Here is an 18,955-nt window from a genome sequence, read left to right as displayed (position 1 = left end):
GGTTCTCAAGTAGTTTGTAGCAGAAATGGATACAGTGTGACATCCATTTGGAAATGGGCTTCCCCTCTGCCCCAGGGGCAAAGCTGACAAGTAGTTGATCTGTTTTTCTGAATGGTTTAGTACGGTCCAGACAGTATCAGAGTTGTGTGTGCACTTCTAGTGAGTGTAGAATTCTCTCCCTCTTGTTTTGAGGGTTAGGAAAGAAGATGGGTAGGTGTATGGCCTGGTTGAGGGTCACATCAGATACCACCTTGGGCATAAAGGAGGGGTTAGTACTCAGGGAGACCTGTCTGCATGGAAAATGGACTAAACAGCCATGAGAGCCTGAAGTTCTGATACCCTTTCTAGCTGAGGTGACAGCTAGTAGGAAGGCAGTCTTCCAGGAGAGGTATTTTAATTCTACAGAAGCAGCAGTTTCGAAAGGAGGGAAGGTTAGTTTTTCTAGAACATAATTCAGGTCCCAGGGTGGCGTGGTAGGTCTTCTGGGAGGTCTGATGTTAGAAGCCGCTCTGAGGAATTGCTTAATCAAAGTATGAGAGAAGAGGAGTGGGTCTAAATCGTAATGGGCAGAAATGGCAAAGGCATGGATTTTAAAAGAGGAGGAAGAGAGGCCACTACAGAACAACTCGGCTAGGTAATCCAAGATAAGATGGACGGAATGCTGAGAGGTACTGGCCATGTTGGACTGGTTCCAGGTGCAGAATCTTTTCCATTTCTCTGTGTATGATTTTGTGGTGCTGGGCCTTCTGGCATTTGTGATGATGTCTAGGACCTCTTTGCTTAACAGGGACTCCTTGCTAGCTTTTAAGGTATAAGCCATGCTGAAAGATTAGTCTAAGTCTGGGTGCAGTGCCTTCCCCCTTCACCTGGGTCAAGATGTCCAAGATCAGGGAAAGCTGCTTGGGGGGGGCTCTAAGGTCAGGCTGCGCAGTAAGGGGTACCAATGCTGTCTGGGCTAATTTGGAGCAATGAGGATGGTCTTCTGTCTCTCCTCCCTTATTTTGATCAGTACCTTGGGAATAAGGGGCAGGGGAGGGAAGGTGTACACAAAGACGAGTTCCAGGGAAAGATCAAGGCATCGACCTTCCATGCTAGGCGGTGATACTCCCTGGTACAGAACTTTTGCAGCTGGTGGTTGAGGTGCGAGACCAAGAGATCCACATCCAGAGTACCCCACTCCTGAGTGATTTGCAGAAAGATTTCCCTGTGGAGCGGCCATTCGTGGAGGTCCAGTAAGTTTCTGCTTAGGTGGTCTGCCAGAGTGCTGTTGACCCCTGGTAGGTATTGGGCAATTAGTTGTAGACCCATGGAGGTGGCTGTAAGCCAGAGGCTCATGGCTAACCTGCCCAGGGGGTATGACTGGGTCCCCCCCCCCTGTTTGTTGATGTACCACATTACTGTGGTATTGTCTGTTTTTATAAGGAGAACCCCTGGCCTCAGATGGGGTTTGAAGGATGTCAGAGCCTTTTGTACTGCCATCATTTCTTTTTGAGTGATGTGCAAGTGAAGTTGCTGAGCATCCCAAAGACCTTGGATGCACCTGCCTGCTAGGTGAGTGGCCCAAAACTATCTGAGGTGTCGGTGGTGATGGTCTGGATGGAAGGGAGGAGGATGATGGGAAGATTCCTGTTCCTGGCACAGGTCACTGCCCACTAGAGAAACTCGAGCCTTATATATGGGATCAGAGGGAGAGAGGCCTCTAGAGACAGAGTGCTGGCACCAAAGGTTCTTTAAATACCACTGAAGTTCTCATGTGAAGCCTGGCCAGGGGAATGAGAAGGATGCAAGATGCCATGTATCCCAGGGCTTGCAGGAATTTCCTCCGAGTGAGGTGACTTCTGGAAGCCAGCTGAGTAAAGTAGAGAGGCAGGAAGCTCGGCTTTTCTGGGGATAGGAAGGCCATTTGGGATGCTGTGTCTAGCACAGCTCCCAAGAAAAATGATCCTCCTGGTGGCATTTTGTTTTGATTTCTTGTCATTGCTGGTGAACCCTAGGGAAGTTAGGAGTGATGTGACAAAGAGAAGGTCCTGAAAGCAGCTTTTCTTTGCACTCTGCCTGAATGAGGAAGTCGTCCAGGTAAGGGTAAATCTGCATACTTCTCTGTCAGCAGAATGCTATGGCCAGGGCCAAGCATTTGGTGAATACTCTGGGAGCAGTAGATAAGCCAAAGGGCAGCACAGAGAAATGAAAGTGTTGTGAGCCTGCTCTGAAGTGCAGGAATTTTCTGCGCAATTCCCTGATGGGGATATGGAGGTAGACATCCTTTAGGTCTATGGTCACTAGCCAGGCATTTTTTGTTAGCATATGCAGTAGCTGCTGCAAAGTTAGCATTCTGAATCTGGGGACCACAAGGGAGGTGTTCAGAATGGATAGATCCAGGATGGGGTGCCAAGTGCTCTCTTTTCTGGGAACTAGGAATGGCCTGGAATAAAAGCCTTTCCCTGTTTGATCTGAGGGGACAGGTTTTACTGCCCCCTGGGATATGAGTATGGACCTGTTGCAATGCATCTGTCCACTGATTTGGAGGCAAGTCTAGGTACCCTCTTGGAATTGGGAGATCGCTGAAAGAGAATTTGTATCCCTGAGAAATGATCTTTAAGACCCATTGGTACTTTGTTACAGAAAGTGTTACAGAAATCCAATTGTCTTTGAAGAGGGAGAGCATTCCCCCTAGTTTCTGATGAGAGATGGGAGGGGGAGTCATTGTGAGTGTTTGCCATAGAAGTTTGGCTTAGACGTCCCTGCCTTAGAAACGGAAGTGGTCCACTGTTTGCTTCTCTGCTGGGCCTGGATGGTCTGTCCCTGCGGGGCTTACTTTGGCCCTGCCTGCTAGGTGCAGGGAAGGCCCAGTGCTTAGAGGGAAAGTTCCTGCTGAATCTGGGAGTTTGAACTTGAAAGAAATCTTTTACTGTTTTAATAGATTTTGCTTAGTCTTCCAACTTTTTAAGCACCCCCTTCTGCTTTTTCCCCAAATAAGCACTCCTTATCTAGGGGTGCATCAATAAGTTTAGACTTGACATGATCAGGGGAGGGTGTTCCTTCAGCCATGCAGGTCTTCTAATAAAAGATCCTGTCACTGCTCCCTTGCTAGAGGCTTCTAGGGTGTCATATCTACATTGTAATGAGTGTTTGGCCACTTGACAAGCAGAGTGCAGTAAATCGGTTAACTCTCTTGAATTTGCACAGTCAGGAAAGGTAGAAATCTTCCATTTTAATTATTCCAAAGTGTGATGTTGATATTTTAACACATGGAACTGACAACTGAGTGCTCTGATAGCTGCACACTTTTGTATCCCATCTGTCCAGAGCTATGGAGTCCTTGTCAGAAGGAAGAGAATTCTTGGCAGAACTAGTCTTAGCTCCTTTAGGTCCCTGTGCAATGACCTCTGGGTCAGCAGCAGGATTTCTGTACAGGAATTTGTGAGAATCCAGAACTCTGTAGTACCTATCAGGTTTACTGGCTGCAGGAGGGTGGGTGTCAGGGGCTAAGATGGACTCATGGAAAACATAATCCACCAGTTCTAAAATAGGGGGATGGCCAGGGGTCTGTGCTGGGGCAGGTCCAGAAACTCTCCAAGTCTTTTCTTAGACTGTGGGAAGTCCTGAGATTCCCATTGGAAATGTTCCCTGAGGGAGTGAAGGGTTTCCCCAAAGGAAAGGTCCTCTGGAGGGGAGGCAGAAGGGATGGATTCCTCTGCATCTGAATCCACATAAGCAGTTAAGGGATGCTGTTCCTTTTTAATAACTGAACAGTCAGATTCCTCAGAATCCTGTTCTGTCATAACTTCTGGGGAAGAGTGCCTTTTCCTTTCAGAGGTAGTGGCCCAACTACCCCGGATAAGGGAGACTACATCCTCCGCCATTTTAAGCATTTGTGCTTGGGGTGGTGGAGCAGTAGCAAGATGGTGGCTAGAAGCAGATTTCCTAGGAGTGGCCTGGCCTCTAGGTCTGAGAGAAAGGGTAGTCGGATGCGAGGAAGTCTTTTTTTTGTCTAGATTCGGTAGTGCATAAGGCCTCCTCGGAAGCCGGTGCCTGCGTCACAGCTCCAGACCCAACAGGGGCAGATACAACCAAAGGCTCAGGAAATGAAGACTTCTGAGGCATACCTGACTCCAAAAGGGTCTCTGTAGAGACCTGCATAGATAATCAAATTGGGCATCAGGGGCTGCAAAAGCACCTCACTGAATTCTGGAGAAGTGCCGGCCTGTTTAGTGGTAGCACCGTCAGAAGTCTTAGCCTTGTGTGGTCTATCTCTATCTCCAAGCTTTTTCTGAATGTCCACAGATTGCTGGCTAACAGACGTCATATCGGAATGCGAAGACGGAACACAAAAATAACAGTCTACAAAAAGAGCTCTACTGTGAATGGTTCTCTCATTAAAGAGGGCACAGGACCGGTAATAGGGGACGTCGTGGTCTGGGCTTAAAGTGACACAGTAAGAATGGAAGTCTCTGTGTGGGATCTGCTTTCCACAGGAGAGAAAACTGTTAAATTTTTCGGACATCGGTTAATGCAAGAAAAAAGGATCCCCGATGGGGTTACTTGGCTTTAGACATTTTCAGCTGAAATTTAACTTCTGGTAGCGACCGACCGGCACTCATGCAAACTGCTTCTGCTACAGGCTCCACGGCAAGAAATACTGATATAATGACGTTGGCTGCCTTGCTTTATAGCACTGATGACCTGACGTCAGACTACAGCCGTTGCGAAAAAACACTGACTTTGGTATTTGGGCCAACCACAGCAGGGATAACCCACAGGTGATGACCAACAGTGAAACATCAAGATGTGAAGGAACCTAGCAGCAATCTTTAAAGTGTCTTATTATTGAGGGTTTTTCTTAAACTCCAGCAGGTAGAGCTTTACTGATGATCTTTTAATTGCATGCCCTTTACTGCAGTATATCAAAAACAAATACAGCTGTACTTACTTGTTCATAGCTGTCTTGCAGTTTGTGCTGTTGGTAGGAATCACTCGCTCTTCTCCATCGCTGTGAGACTATGTAGTTGGTATATACAAGTAAGGGGGGTGTGAAGCCTCACATGGTGGGGGTGGGGTTCAATCATACACAAGAGCAAAGCAGCAAAACAAGTGATAGACAACTTCACATTTTAGCAAGAACTAGGAGGAAACCTGATAAGGTACAAATGGAAGGCATAAGTAAAGAATCTTTTTACTGAATGATCATTTATGACAATCATACATTTAAATAAATGAAACCAAACCACATTGACATTTTCAGTTGCAAACATTATACTTCACATATAATATCCTACACAGTCAGTCAAACATTACATAGCTAAATCATTTTCTGCCTTCAGTTAAACCTCATTCCTCCTCCAAAACATTACTCTGTATACATTGTTTCTACAACTCCCATTTTTCTATGCAATTTGCTATTACCCTTTTCTAAAGATCCCACTTCCAGTTTTTATCTCTGTTACAATATTCACTACTTCTAGTATAAGTGGTTTAGACTTTGATTTACATGTTCTAGTAGTTTTTGTCAGCAACCAGGATTAAATTAAGCAAGGCCTTATTATGTCTAAGCAATTCCAATTCTGTAGCACAGCTCAAAAAAACATTTCTTTAGTTACACCAATTTGCTCACCAAATACTTCTGACAGAGTAAGTCTGGAGGGAATTTTTAAAGACTACCAACTCATTACACTCCCAAAACACATGTTCTCAATGCCCTCTTTCTTCCCCATCACACCTCCAGCATTCATTGGTGTCTGCTTGGGGTAGAAAAAAATATCTATTCAAACACTTCCAAGCAAAGGTCCTATCTCTTCTAAACTTTATTCCATATATATATATATATATATATATATATATATATATATATATATATATATATACTCTCACTGTTTCTTTGTGAATTACTTATCCAGTCTCTTTTCCCAATCATTTCTAACATCCTCCAATTAATTCCTATGTCCTACTAATTATATTTTTAACAGCAGCTTCTGTTCTACGTTCTACTAAAAACTCTACCAGTGCTAGTCTATCACTTAGGACCTCCCTACTCCTTTCTCTTTGTCTATACTCAAATCAACACTTGACAGGGAAGGCAATCTTTAGCCTACAGTCCTAATAAATTCTTGGCCTCTTCCGATTCTATTACCTTTTCCCCTCATTATTTGCTCCAATACCTTGGTTCCTTTGCCAGTTTTCTCCAGTAAATTCCAGCCTCCTCTTAATGTGTTTTCTTTTTAGCCATTTTGGAATAAGCCTGAAATTTATTATGTAAAAATATTTCCAACTTGCACTCAGAAAATAGGTGATGCACAGCACTGGCACTGTATTTGAATTCAGAAACAAACGTTTGAAATTATGTTGCCCAGATAATATCACATAGGCATACACCATGCACTGTAGCAGGAATAAAGGTCACCATATGAAGAACCATGACACTAGAAGAGCCAGGATCAAAACATTCTGAGATGCAAGAAATAATATAACGAACACTGACAGTGATAACAGAAGGATTAGTACTGTATATAAAAGTTGATATAATGCAACAAAGCTTAGTGCAACATGCCATACTTTATCACAATATGCACACAGGTAGCTTTACACAGATTTGCAGCATCAGACTTCTTTCCACTTCAAAGCAATAAAAAGCTACAAAAATATCTATAAAACGGATTTAAAACTTGTGAATTTTAGCCGTTTTATCTGGTTGTCCACAAAGACCACACATGAAAAATGGCAGTATGAAACATCTGAACGTCCTTTCTGCATAGTGTAATGGATGCTTAAAGTTACACTGCCTGTTGCTGGCAAGTGCTGATTGATCGCCTTCACTGGGAGCATTTCACTAGTCCTACACAATCCAAGAAACACAAGAAATAGAAAAACAAAGCAGCTAATAACCTATTAAGATGAACTTCCATAAATAAGCAATAAGCTATACTTACAAGATTTTATCAGAGGCTGTTCTGTGTAAGCAGGCTTCAGGAAAGCCTCTCTGAAGAACCACAATATGTTCACTAGCCAAAGAAAAGGCAAGAGGGCAAAGCCACCTGAGGAAAAAAAACACACAAAAATCAGCATAAGGAAATGCAAGAAACTCTGCACTTGTTTTTTTCATGTAGAGCCTTCACCCATTCAGTTCTTACGACAGATGCTAGAGGCAACACAATTGCCCAGATATTTACAAGGCTCAGTGGTATGGTGTAGACTACCTTGCAATGTTTTACGATTACTTACAAAGTTACACTACATTCTTGTACCGAAATCAGTACCAGAATCCAAGAAAGAAAATCAGGTCTTCATACTGAGGCTTTTACAGAGTTTTAAACACTGACAGTTTTACAGGAAAAATCCAAACAATTACGACTGAACCCTTAAAGTGCAATTTAGCGGCCATGTTGATACATACAAACAGATATTGATATGGATGTTACTGTAAGATAACAAGCATCTGGTTCCGACATAAATACTTCAACATTTTACAACTAAGCACAATCTAAAGAAATCCCAATCCCTCCGCACCACATGCTCCAGAGACCACAAACCCATTACCATAATCAACAGAACATGCTGGAGGCACAGGTTCATAACCCAGAGACTGCCTATGCTATGGAACAGACTTCAATACATGTCAAACAGAGCACCTCACTGGCCCTCTTCAAGAGAATTCTTGAGGAGTGGATGGGAAATAGGAAACTCACCCCGGGGATGACTCCAGTAGTTCTACTTGACAGAGGCACTGGGAACTGATGTCGAGTGGCACGATGTCAGGGCAATCCTATGGGCTAGGCTTGTAAAGGCACCAGGGCCATTAGCCTAGTACACACCTATGAACCTATAAACAGAATATTTTTAGGGCATTACTGAGAGACATTACAAGTAAATAGAAAATGCATTCAAACAATTAATAATTCTGAGCAATAAGAAGTAGGACAGCAGGTTTAGCCACAGTCCTTAGGAAACTAAATTTAATGCCCTAATTATTCAGATGACCTAGGTTCACTTAGCAGGACTAGAGCTGAAAGGACCATGAGAGCGAAAGGTGCCACTGCCCTCTACAGGAATGTAGAGCAAATGCAAGCAGTAAATATTGGCCAGGAATGCTATGCTACAGGGAAGCCAGGAGATCAGGTCCTATGTGGAAATACAAAGTAGCTACTCCCAGGCAGTAGTGTTCAGCAGCATTCTAGTTCTCATGGAAAAGGGTTACAGCACCCCTGCATGCTAGTACCTCCTAACAGTAGATTCTAATCTCCTAGGGAATGAATGGGCTGGCTGTGCTCTACCCAAGCCAAGAATTGCTGTACCATAGGTAGAACACATAAGCCAACTGTGTGTCATCCGCACAGCCAATGACTTGGGGGGATAAGGCAGTAGCTATTTAATCAGGTTTTAGGGTGAGTCAACAAAACACATTCTAATGTGTCAAGCATGCTTTGCAAGGTAAGAAAGCTAACACAGTTATTTACAACTAATTTCAATCTGAAGTAAAATAATTAGGATTTGAATAAGATACGATACACAAAAATGGACACAGCAAAATGGCTCGCCAGAAAGGTATTCTATGGAGAAAAACTTTTGTCCAGCTGCCACTTGTAAGTCCCTATCATAACACACCACAGAAAAAGTACAGTTTTGTACCTACCATAAATGTAGATGTTCGAAGATCCACATTGCTGCAGTCCTAACACTTGGGTAGTCCGCTGTCCCAGTCGGCCCGAATACCAAAGTATAAGGCTGGCGTCGGTCAAGCGCATTTGACTGACATCAGGGCGTCAGGGTACAAATGCGCATGACCGGCGTCATATCCTCAGTCTTTTCTTGCCCCAGATGTCAGAAGACCCTAAAAGATAAGGCCAAAACCAAAAACACCAAACACTCCTGTACCTAATATATGTACAATATATACAAATTTTCAAAATAGAACCCCACCCACACAACCACCTCTAAACACAGAGGGAAGGAGGGAGGTAAATTGGACTGCAGCAATGTGGATCTTGAACATCTACATTTATGGTAGGTACAAAACTGTACTATGTTCTTCATCTCACATTGCTGCAGTCCTAACACTTGGGTAGAATCCCAAAGCAGAGGTAAGGGAGGATGGCTAAACTATAATGAAGCAGGAGCTGCCAAAATGCCCTGCAACACAGCAGTGGCAAAACCAGCCCTGGATTTAGAATAGAGAGGAAGGTGGTAATGCTTGGAGAAAGTATGCACTGAACTCCAAGTAGCTACCTCAAAATATCCTAGTTGCCACCCCTTAGAAATGCTGTTGAAGTGGCAGTAGCCCTCGTGGAATGAGGCCTAATCCCAGCTGGAATCTCCTTGCCATGATGGGAATAACAGAATGCAATGCAAAACCCAATCCACTTAGATATAGTTTGTTTTGACACAGGCTTGCCCTGGGAACTCAAAGCAAAAGAAACAAACAACTGCTGAGACTGCCTAAAATCCCTAGTCCTGCTTAAATAATAACGCAACTGCCTGTGTACATCTAAAGTGTGCAAAATCTTTTCCCCCTTATTTTGGGGATCTGCATAAAAAGTAGGCAAATGAATAGTTTGGTTTAAAGCCACACTAGAAACCACCCTAGGCATAAATGAAGGATTAGTGCGTAATGATACCCTATCCTTATGAAAAATCAAAAAGGCTCAACCGCCATAAGGGCCTGCAATTCAGAAACCCTTCTTGCAGAAGTAATGGCCAACAAAAAGCAGTCTTCCATGACAAGTATTTCAATTCAGCAGTAGCCGAGGCTCAAAAGGTTGTAGAGTAAGTTTCTCCAACACAAAATTGAGGTCCCAAGCAGGAGTAGGAGCTCATTGGGGGTCTTATATTCTTTGCCCCTCTAAGAAATTGCTTGAACAAAGGATGAGAAAACAATGGTGGGTCACAATCATAGTGAGCTGAAATTGCTGCAGCATGAATCTTAATGGAAGAGAAAGACAAACCTTTGTCCAATAACTCAGTAAGATATTGAAGAGCCACACTCAAATTAGGCTCAGAAACATCCAAATCCTTTGCTGCACTCCAAAATAAAAATCTCTTCCATTTTCTGCATACACTTCTGGCGTACTAGGTCTTCTGGCTTCCATAATCACATTCAAAACTTGTTGAGGAAGTTGAGACCTGCTGTGGTTCAAAACAGAATATGCCAGGCTGTTAGATGAAGAGAGTGAAGCTTGACATTGAAAAGATGACCGTCCCTCTGAAACAAAAGGTGTGGAATTAAAGGTAAAGGCCATGGAGGCTTCCTTACCAGATTCCTCAGTAATGGGTACCAGTGTTGCCGAGGCCAATCTGGAGCTATCAAAATCATCCTTGGCTTGTCTTGTCTGACCTTTAGGAGTACCTTTGGGAGGAGAGGCAGAGGTGGAAAGGCATACACATGAAGATTTTCCCAACTGAACGAAAGAGCATCCACTTTCCAAGCTGTGTGATGAAACCTTTTCGTGCAAAACTTTGACAGCTGGTGGTTTAGTGGAGAAGCGAACAGATCTATGTCTGGAGTTCCCCAGGACACTGTCAATTGTCGAAATACATGAAGATCCAGTTTCCACTCGTGGGGATCCATGATTTGCCTGCTTAACACATCTGCTAAGGAGTTCTGTGCTCCTGGCAGAAACCTTGCCTGTAGATTTAGCTGCATGCTGAGCGCAGTCACCCACAAAATCATTGCTTGCCTGCATAGAGGATAAGAATGTGTTCCCCCTTGCTTGTTGATGTACCACATGACAGTTGTGTTGTCTGTTAGAATCAACACCTGCCCAGGAAGAAGTAACTCCTTGAAAGCCATTAATGCAAACTGGACTGCTAACATCTCCTTCATGTTGATATGTAGATGCTGTAGTCTGGCAGGCCACTTGTCCTGTATCCACTTTCCATTCAGATGAGCTCCCCAAGCTATGTCTGAGGCATCTGTCGTTAGAATCTGACTCGCCTCTGGCGGGTCACAGAGAGTCCCTTGTTTAGGTGACATTCCTGAGCCCACCACAAAAATTCCTTTTGAATGCAAGGTATTATTGGAATGACAGTGTCCAAATCCTGGCAGTGCTGTGTCCATACATTTTTAGATACCATTGCAGCTTCCTCATATGCAGTTTGGCATTGGGAAGCACCAGAATACAAGATGCCATGAACCCTAATGCTTGAAGGACTGTCCTTGCAGTCAGCACGGACTGATGAGATAGTTGATGGAAGTAAAGGGATAGACTCTTTTGTTTGTCCGGCGTTAAACAGGCCATCTGGGCTGCTGTATTCAGTCTCACACCCAGAAAGCACATGTCTTGAGAGGGTACTAGACTGGACTTTATTTCGTTCACAGAATACCCCAGGCATCTTAGCACTGCTATCACATATTCCAGATGCTGAAGAAGCTCGTCCTTTTCTTGAGCCAGAATCAGACAGTCGTCCAAGTAAGGATAGATTTGTATTCCTTTTGGCCTGAAAAAGCTACAACTGGAGCCAGAACTTTGTGAATACTCTGGGCGCAGTAGATAAGCCAAAGGGCAATGCAGAGAGCTGATAATGTGAATTTCCAGCTCGGAACGCAGATACTTCCTGCAACTGAGTCTGATAGGCACATGAAGGTAAGCCTCCTTGAGATCTAAAGTTACCATCCAGTGATCTTTGCCCAGCAGAGGTAAAAGCTGTTGTAACGTCAACATTTTGAACTTGGGAATGTCCAAATAAGTGTTGAGGATAGACAAATCCAAAATTGGTCTCCACGTGTTCCCCTTTTTGGTACTAGGAACAGGCGAGAATAAAATCCTAGGCCCCTTTCTGGCACAGGAACCGGCTGAATGGCCCCTATCTGGAGCAACAGAGAAATTTGCTTGTGAGCCTCTTTTCTTTGTATAGGAGGAATGTCTGGCATGCCTTTGAAAGGAGGCAAGGTATGGAAATAAAACCTGTAACCGTGGTGAGCGATATCCAATACCCATGTGTCTTGGGTAATAACACTCCAATTTTCTTTGAAAAGTGCCAGCCTTCCTGGCAAAGGTGCTGCCAGACGAGAAAGCTCTGGCAGCTGAAAAGGCAAGTCATTGGGTCTGCTTACGAAAGGACTGACCCCTGCCCTCACCAGAAGACTGGGCAGGCGAACTGCCTGTTCTAGGCCTAAAAGAACCTTGAGCTCTGCCCCTACCACGTCTAGATCTACCCCTAGACTGAGAATCATAAGAAGGATAAGTCCACCCCTTAGTAGGCCAATTTCTACTAAACTTTGGAGGCTGAACCTGCAAAAATCTTTAACAGTCTGCATAGACTTAGCCTTGTCCTCCATTTTCTTTAAAACTGCTTCCACAGGCACCAAATAACACATCAGATTGTAAAGGAGCATCTAAAATCCTTGTCTTTACATGTTCAGCTAAATTCTGATCCCTCAGCCAGGCGTGCCTGTGAAGAACAGAACCAGTGGCTGCCACCCTCGAGAGGCCCGTACACCATCAAAACCACATTGCAAGGAATGCTTACCCACCTGTTCAGAAACATGAACCAAATCCTGCAACTCTTTACACTCAATACCTTCCGCCAGAGCATCCACCTTAGACTTCAATTGTGAAAGGAGATAATTTTGGTATTTCAACATGTGAAACTGGCAATTCAAAGCCCTCATGGCTAAAGTGGAAGAAGTATACACCTTTTTCCCCCATCTATCCAAAGCCCTTGCCTCTTTATCAGAAGGAACAGGATTTTTAACAACAGAAGCCTTAACACCTTTAGGGCCCTGAGAAACAGTTTCTGGGTCTGCCCTAGGACTCTTAAAAGATACTTATGAGCTTCAGGCACCCTATAATACCTGTCCGGTTTAACTGGGGCAGGAGGCAAAGAATCAGGGTTCAGGAAGCCTCTGCAAAACATCCTCTACCACATCCAGAACAGGAGGTATAGCTAAAGGCCTATGCTGGGGTAGAAACAAAATTCCCTAAGCCTTTTCCTAGAATCAGAGAAATCTTGACCTTCCATTTAAAATGCTCCCTCATGGAATGAAGAGTCTCTGAAAAGAAAAATCCTCAGGAGGAGAAGCCGAAGGTGTAGAGTCATCTACATCAGAATCAGAATAAGGAGGATACTCCTGCAAGTCTTCAACCAAGACTCAGAAGCCTCGAACACTGCTCAAAACTCTCAAGCTCAGGTTCCACCCTAGGCCTCTTATCAGGGGGTAAGAACCTCTAATCATAGTAATCAAATCTTCTGCCATTTTAAGCATATGTTTCTTAGGCAGAGACCCTGAAGAACTAGGGAGACCCCCACTGAAGTTAACCCTGGCCGGCCTCTAGAAGGAGCCTTGGAAACAGAAGGGAGGGCCTAACCACCTTAGAAAGGGAGGGAGAACAGCTACCTGAGAAGCCCCTTCAGCCTGGCCTACCTCCTGAGAGGACACATCTTGTAACAGTAAAGTCTCTCCCTGAGAATCCAGAGGAACTTCTGGTAGAACCACCGGCTCCACGAGCCCTCTAAAGAACCGGCGTCCGGGACAGGCGGTTCTTCCACCTAAACTTGCTGCTTTGTCTTTGCGCTTTTAGGCGGGCGTCGGAGCATCTGGCGGCATGTTGTAATTACAACGCTTCCCAAAAACTAACCTGGCACAATCTAATCTTCTCTTAATAGTGCGTTTGTTAAATCTAGCACAAGGCGACAGCCAACAACGTCGTGCTCAGGCCCTAAGCAAGGTATACACAATGTATGGTAATCTCTATGAGGTATCTGTTTCCCACAAGAAATACAGTTATTCACTTTTTCTGACATCCGGTTAAATACTGAGGCAAGAAAAACAAAATATTCTAGCAGTACTTAGCCAACTTTGATTCGGTCTGAAACTCCGACTTCAGAAAATTTCAGAACGCCAACCTGCACTCGCAATACTGCTTCTGCATCGGACCATGCGGCAAAAAAGACTGGGGATATGACGTCGGTCATGCGCATTTGTACCCTGACGTCCTGATGTCAGTCAAATGCGCCTTGACCGACGTCAGCCTTATACTTTGGTATTCGGGCCGACTGGGACAGTGGACTACCCAAGTGTTAGGACTGCAGCAATGTGAGATGAAGAACATCACATGGCCTGTCTAATCTGCCTCCTACTTGATGGATGTGCTTCAAGTTTTAAAAATGTTAACAATGCACCCCATTTCAATCCCTTCTAAAGGATTCTTGCATGCCTATCCAGTTCATTCCTTTATTCATTCAACATTTTCCACCATTCTACCTCTGCGGCAGGGCTGCTCCAATCACCACTACCCTTCAATGAAGTAGTTAATCCCTAGAACCACTTGTGAGCCACCCACCTCATACTCAAACTGCAATCTCTTTATTCCTGTGCAACTCTGTTTTATTAACTTAAAATACATTGCTTCAGATTACTAATTTTTGTTTCTACTGTACCCCATTCCAATTCTCCACCTCATTTCTTCAAGGCTATACATGTTTAAGCTTTTATATCAATCTTGAGGTGGCTTTTTAAGTAAAACATGTACAATGCTTGTTGCAATCTAAAATGGTTCTGCTACATCTACTTCTGTTGATAAGAAATCCAAAACTGCATACAGCACTCAAGGTGCTGTCTTACCAAATGTTTATAAATAGGGATAACTTTTTTCTACAAGACAGGATGCTTCAAGTGTACACTCTAGAATTCATCAACAGTCTTTGCTGTTTTCTAAAATACTTTCTAAAGGCAGGCCATTTAATACAGATCCATTTCTGAATACCCCCTCCTGTGTGTATTCCCTGGAACTTGGACTTAAGTATTCCGGAGATGCTCTTCTTTGCAAAAATTTAAGCCACCATGTTTTAAATTATTCAGACTTACAAACTCTGTTACTATCCTTTCTATATTTTTAACCAGTATCATTACACAATGTTGCAACATCAGGGAAAAAAGCAAATTGTTTCCTCCTTCAGCTTTCTGCTATGCAACTTAAATGCACTGAGAAAACTGAGAAGGACTACACTCAGTAAGAATCACCTATAAAAATAAATCCTCTCATTTGCTATCATCCCCCCAACTAAGAAAATTCCCATTTACAGCAATGTTTTATGGTACTATGTAGCAATATACCAATGATAACATAACAGGAACCAGTGAGTATTTCACCACCACCATCTCAAGATATACAATACGCCACAACAAATGCTCTCTGATCTAATGACCTGGGGGTACACAATGAAAATTATATGAACAGATGCCTTAAAATACTTACAATGCAACTTTGTTTGCACTCTGTGGGTAAGTAATCAGGAATATGAATCCAAATTTTAATAATTATGCCACCTATACAGAAAACCCAAAATTAACACAGTAATTAGACTGTTCATAGAGATCAATGTGATAGAACAGAAGTAAACAGGATATATTACTCTGCAGCTAAATTAATAACTAATAAAATTTGACCACAAGAACTCGGGGTAGTGAAGGAAAGAAAGGGGAGAAAATTAATACCATCATGTAAATATCAAGCAAAGAAAACAATGAAGCAGTTAAGACAAGAAGTGTCACTGAAGATTACAGAAGAGGGAACAGATCAACAAAAAAATACTAAGAAAGATAGACATGATAAAAGCAATGCGCAGTGCTAGAACAAACCAGGATCTATCATGCACTAATCGCAAATAAACTAAAAAATTTCAGCACAGGCAGAAAAACTTAAAAGATATGAAGATAAACATAAAGGAAAAGTACAAAATAAGCAATTTATTGATGACCCAAAAAGTTTTATAGAGAATTGGGAAACAAGGTAAAAGGAATTAAAAGACTGCTAAAAAATGAAGAAATAGATACATTTTGGAGAAATACCCAAGAGCAGCCTGTGGAACATAAAGATGCTAAATGGAATGAAGTTGTTAAAGAAAGAATACAAAATTTAAAGGTACAAGATATGAAATGGAATGAAGTAACAGCCAAAAAGATTTAAATAAAGTTAAGAGCCTCTAACTGGAAAACCCCTGATACAGTACATAACTTTTGGCTAAAAAAGTATCAACATCGCTGCAAAGATTAAGCCATAAGTAAGAACTATTTATATGTGCACCCTGAACAGACATCAACTGGCTAAAAACAGGAAAAACAATGCTCCTACTTGAGTGAACCTCCATGCTATCCTAAAAGTTACAGACCAATAACTTGCCTTCCGATGACGTAGAAACTACACACAGGAATTGATGCAACAGAGTTTATAATCATTTAAAAGAAAATAATTATGGCAGAAGAACAAAAGGAAAATAAAAGAAAATCATATGGAACAAAGAATAATTTGTTGTTAAATAAAATCATAGTTGAGAACTGTAAAAGGGGAAGAATACAAGTATGGCATGGAATGACAAAAAATTTGATAGTATCCCACATTCATGGATAAAAGAATGCTTAAAAATGTGTAAGATACATCCTACACTGATAGACTACATTACAGTAACCATGAAACAGTGGCAGACCACTTTGCAATTAAGCCATGATAAAGGACAAATTATTAACCCAGGGATAAAATTTCAAAGGGGTATATTCCAGGGTGACTGTCAATGCTGCTATTCTGCCTTGTCCTTAATCCATTAAGCTAACAGCTTAGGCCATGGCTACAATTTGGCTCCGAGAAAACAGCACGGTGTAAAGACCTCTCGTCTTCTCTTTGTCAATGATTTAAAACTGTATAGGTCATCAGACGAGGAACTGAAAGCACAACTTCAAGTTCTCAAAACTTTTTCAGATGATATAAGAATATCATTTAGTCTTGACAAATGTGCAAAAGCAACCTTTAAAGCAGGGAAATTGCAACACCAGGAAAACATCAGTTTGGGACAAGAATGTGATGTAAAAGAAAGTGAGCAAAAAAGTGTGTATAAATATTTGGGAATTTGTTCAAGGGTGTGCACGCTTATGCAACCAGCATATTGTACATTTTTATTTTTTAGATTTTTCCCCTAACAGATTAGTTTGTTTTTCAATTGCTATGTACAGGTTATAGGTCACAATAAAGGAGGGAAAAGTTTTGAAATGATTTATTGTTGTCTCATTTTTTTACATCATGGCCAGACAAATCAAAAAAGCAGGTAATAGAAACCTGTTTTGTCGGAGGCTGCACCCTCCATACCCCCGCTTATATATGTCTATGTATATATGTCTATGTACATATGTCTATGTACATATGTCTATGTATACATATATACATATATATATATATATATATATATATATATATATATATAAATATATATATAATATATATATATATGTACTGCGGTGGTGGTGCTGCGGTAGCGTTGTCGCCTCACAGACGTTGCCCGTTCAATTCTCAGAGCGTCTACTGTGTTACGACATGCGTGAATGGGCATTCCTTCGTTGAAGGTTGTGCGTTAGGCCCCGGCAAGCCAGCACGTAAAACTCTACTGCCAATCATTAGCGGACTGGAGTTCCGCTGTGGCGACCCCTAACTGGGAAAAGCCGAAAGACACACACACACACATATATATATATATATATATATGTATATATATATATGTATATGTATGTATATATATATATATATATATATATATATATATATATATGTATATGTATATATATATATATATATATATATATATGTATATATAGATATACATATATATCTATATATATATATATGTATGTATATATATATATATATATATATATATATATATATATATATATATATATGTATATGTATATATATATATATATATATATATATATATATATATATGGATATATATATATATATATATATATATATATATATATGGAGATATATATATATATATATATCTCCATATATATATATATATATATATATATATATATATATATATGTATATATGCACACACAGACAATAACTCAGATCGCACTACATTGAGAAAAGGGCAAATATCCCGATTTTCACTGTACCGTGATCTCATAAAATGAGTTTCCATCACCAGCGTTTTCAGTTTTCTGGCCGTTCAATATTTAATGTACTCGATCCATTGTCATAGACCCTCACAAAAACTTGGCATTTTAACATTTAACAGGGGTGTGTACACTCCACTGTACATATAGACACACACACACACACACACACACACACACACACACACACACACACACACACACACACCCTTTGTGTATTTTTCTAGAAAAAGGGGTAAATGACAGCCCTCCAGTACCACCACCCTCTCCCAAATATTACACAAACTCTGCAATCTGCCAGACTACAGTGGAATATCCAGGTCACAGATTCCTTTTTACTCTTAAAATAAGACAAATTTTTAATTTTAATAATTTGAAACGTGTGTTTCTGTGTGTGTCTATTTCAAAGGATCGAAATTTCAGAACAATGAACCTCTGATCATTGAAGACCAGAGGACCGAAGTTCTGAAATATTGAACCTTACACAAAAAAAAAAAATCTAAAACATGAAAATTTATTTCATGTTTTTGCAGGGGGGAAAGCCCCCCTACACTGCATCCATAACCCCTGCTACTTAAATATACCAACTCTGAAATTGCACTACAGTGAAGAGAATGGCAATGTTCCTGCTCTACACTGTACAGCGATCTCTATTCACAAGGTTAAATATTTTAAAATTTCAGGCATCTGGTCTTCACAGAACATTAATTCGATTTTCTGAAATTTCATTCCTTTGACAGGGAACCATCTTACTTATCTATCTATATATATCTATATATATATCTATATATATATCTATATATATATCTATATATATATCTATATATATCTATATATATATCTATATATATCTATATATATATCTATATATATATCTATATATATATCTATATATATATCTATATATATATCTATATATATATATATATATATATATATATACATATATATCTATGCATCTATATATATATATATATATATATATATATATATATATATATATATATATATATATATATATATCTATATATCTATATATATATATATATATATATATATATATATATATATAT

The 18,955-nt window shown here is 41.0% G+C and overlaps 1 protein-coding gene across 1 annotated transcript in view; it reads right to left on the bottom strand.

Annotated features, from left to right (window-relative positions):
• The window catches only part of PSENEN (presenilin enhancer, gamma-secretase subunit), a 117,928-nt gene that overhangs the window by 53,286 nt on the left and 45,687 nt on the right, over positions 1 to 18,955 (bottom strand). The window contains exon 3 of the mRNA XM_044080427.1: positions 6,924 to 7,028. Within this exon, the coding sequence (XP_043936362.1) occupies positions 6,924 to 7,028 (105 nt within the window). The remainder of the gene's footprint in view (positions 1 to 6,923; positions 7,029 to 18,955) is intronic.

The sequence above is a fragment of the Protopterus annectens genome, chromosome 8.part0, assembly GCF_019279795.1.
Source record: "Protopterus annectens isolate FY-2018-M chromosome 8.part0, PAN1.0, whole genome shotgun sequence".
Lineage (NCBI taxonomy): Eukaryota > Metazoa > Chordata > Ceratodontiformes > Protopteridae > Protopterus > Protopterus annectens.
Note: the sequence above shows the minus strand (reverse complement) of the source record. Positions and strands in the feature narration are given on the sequence as shown.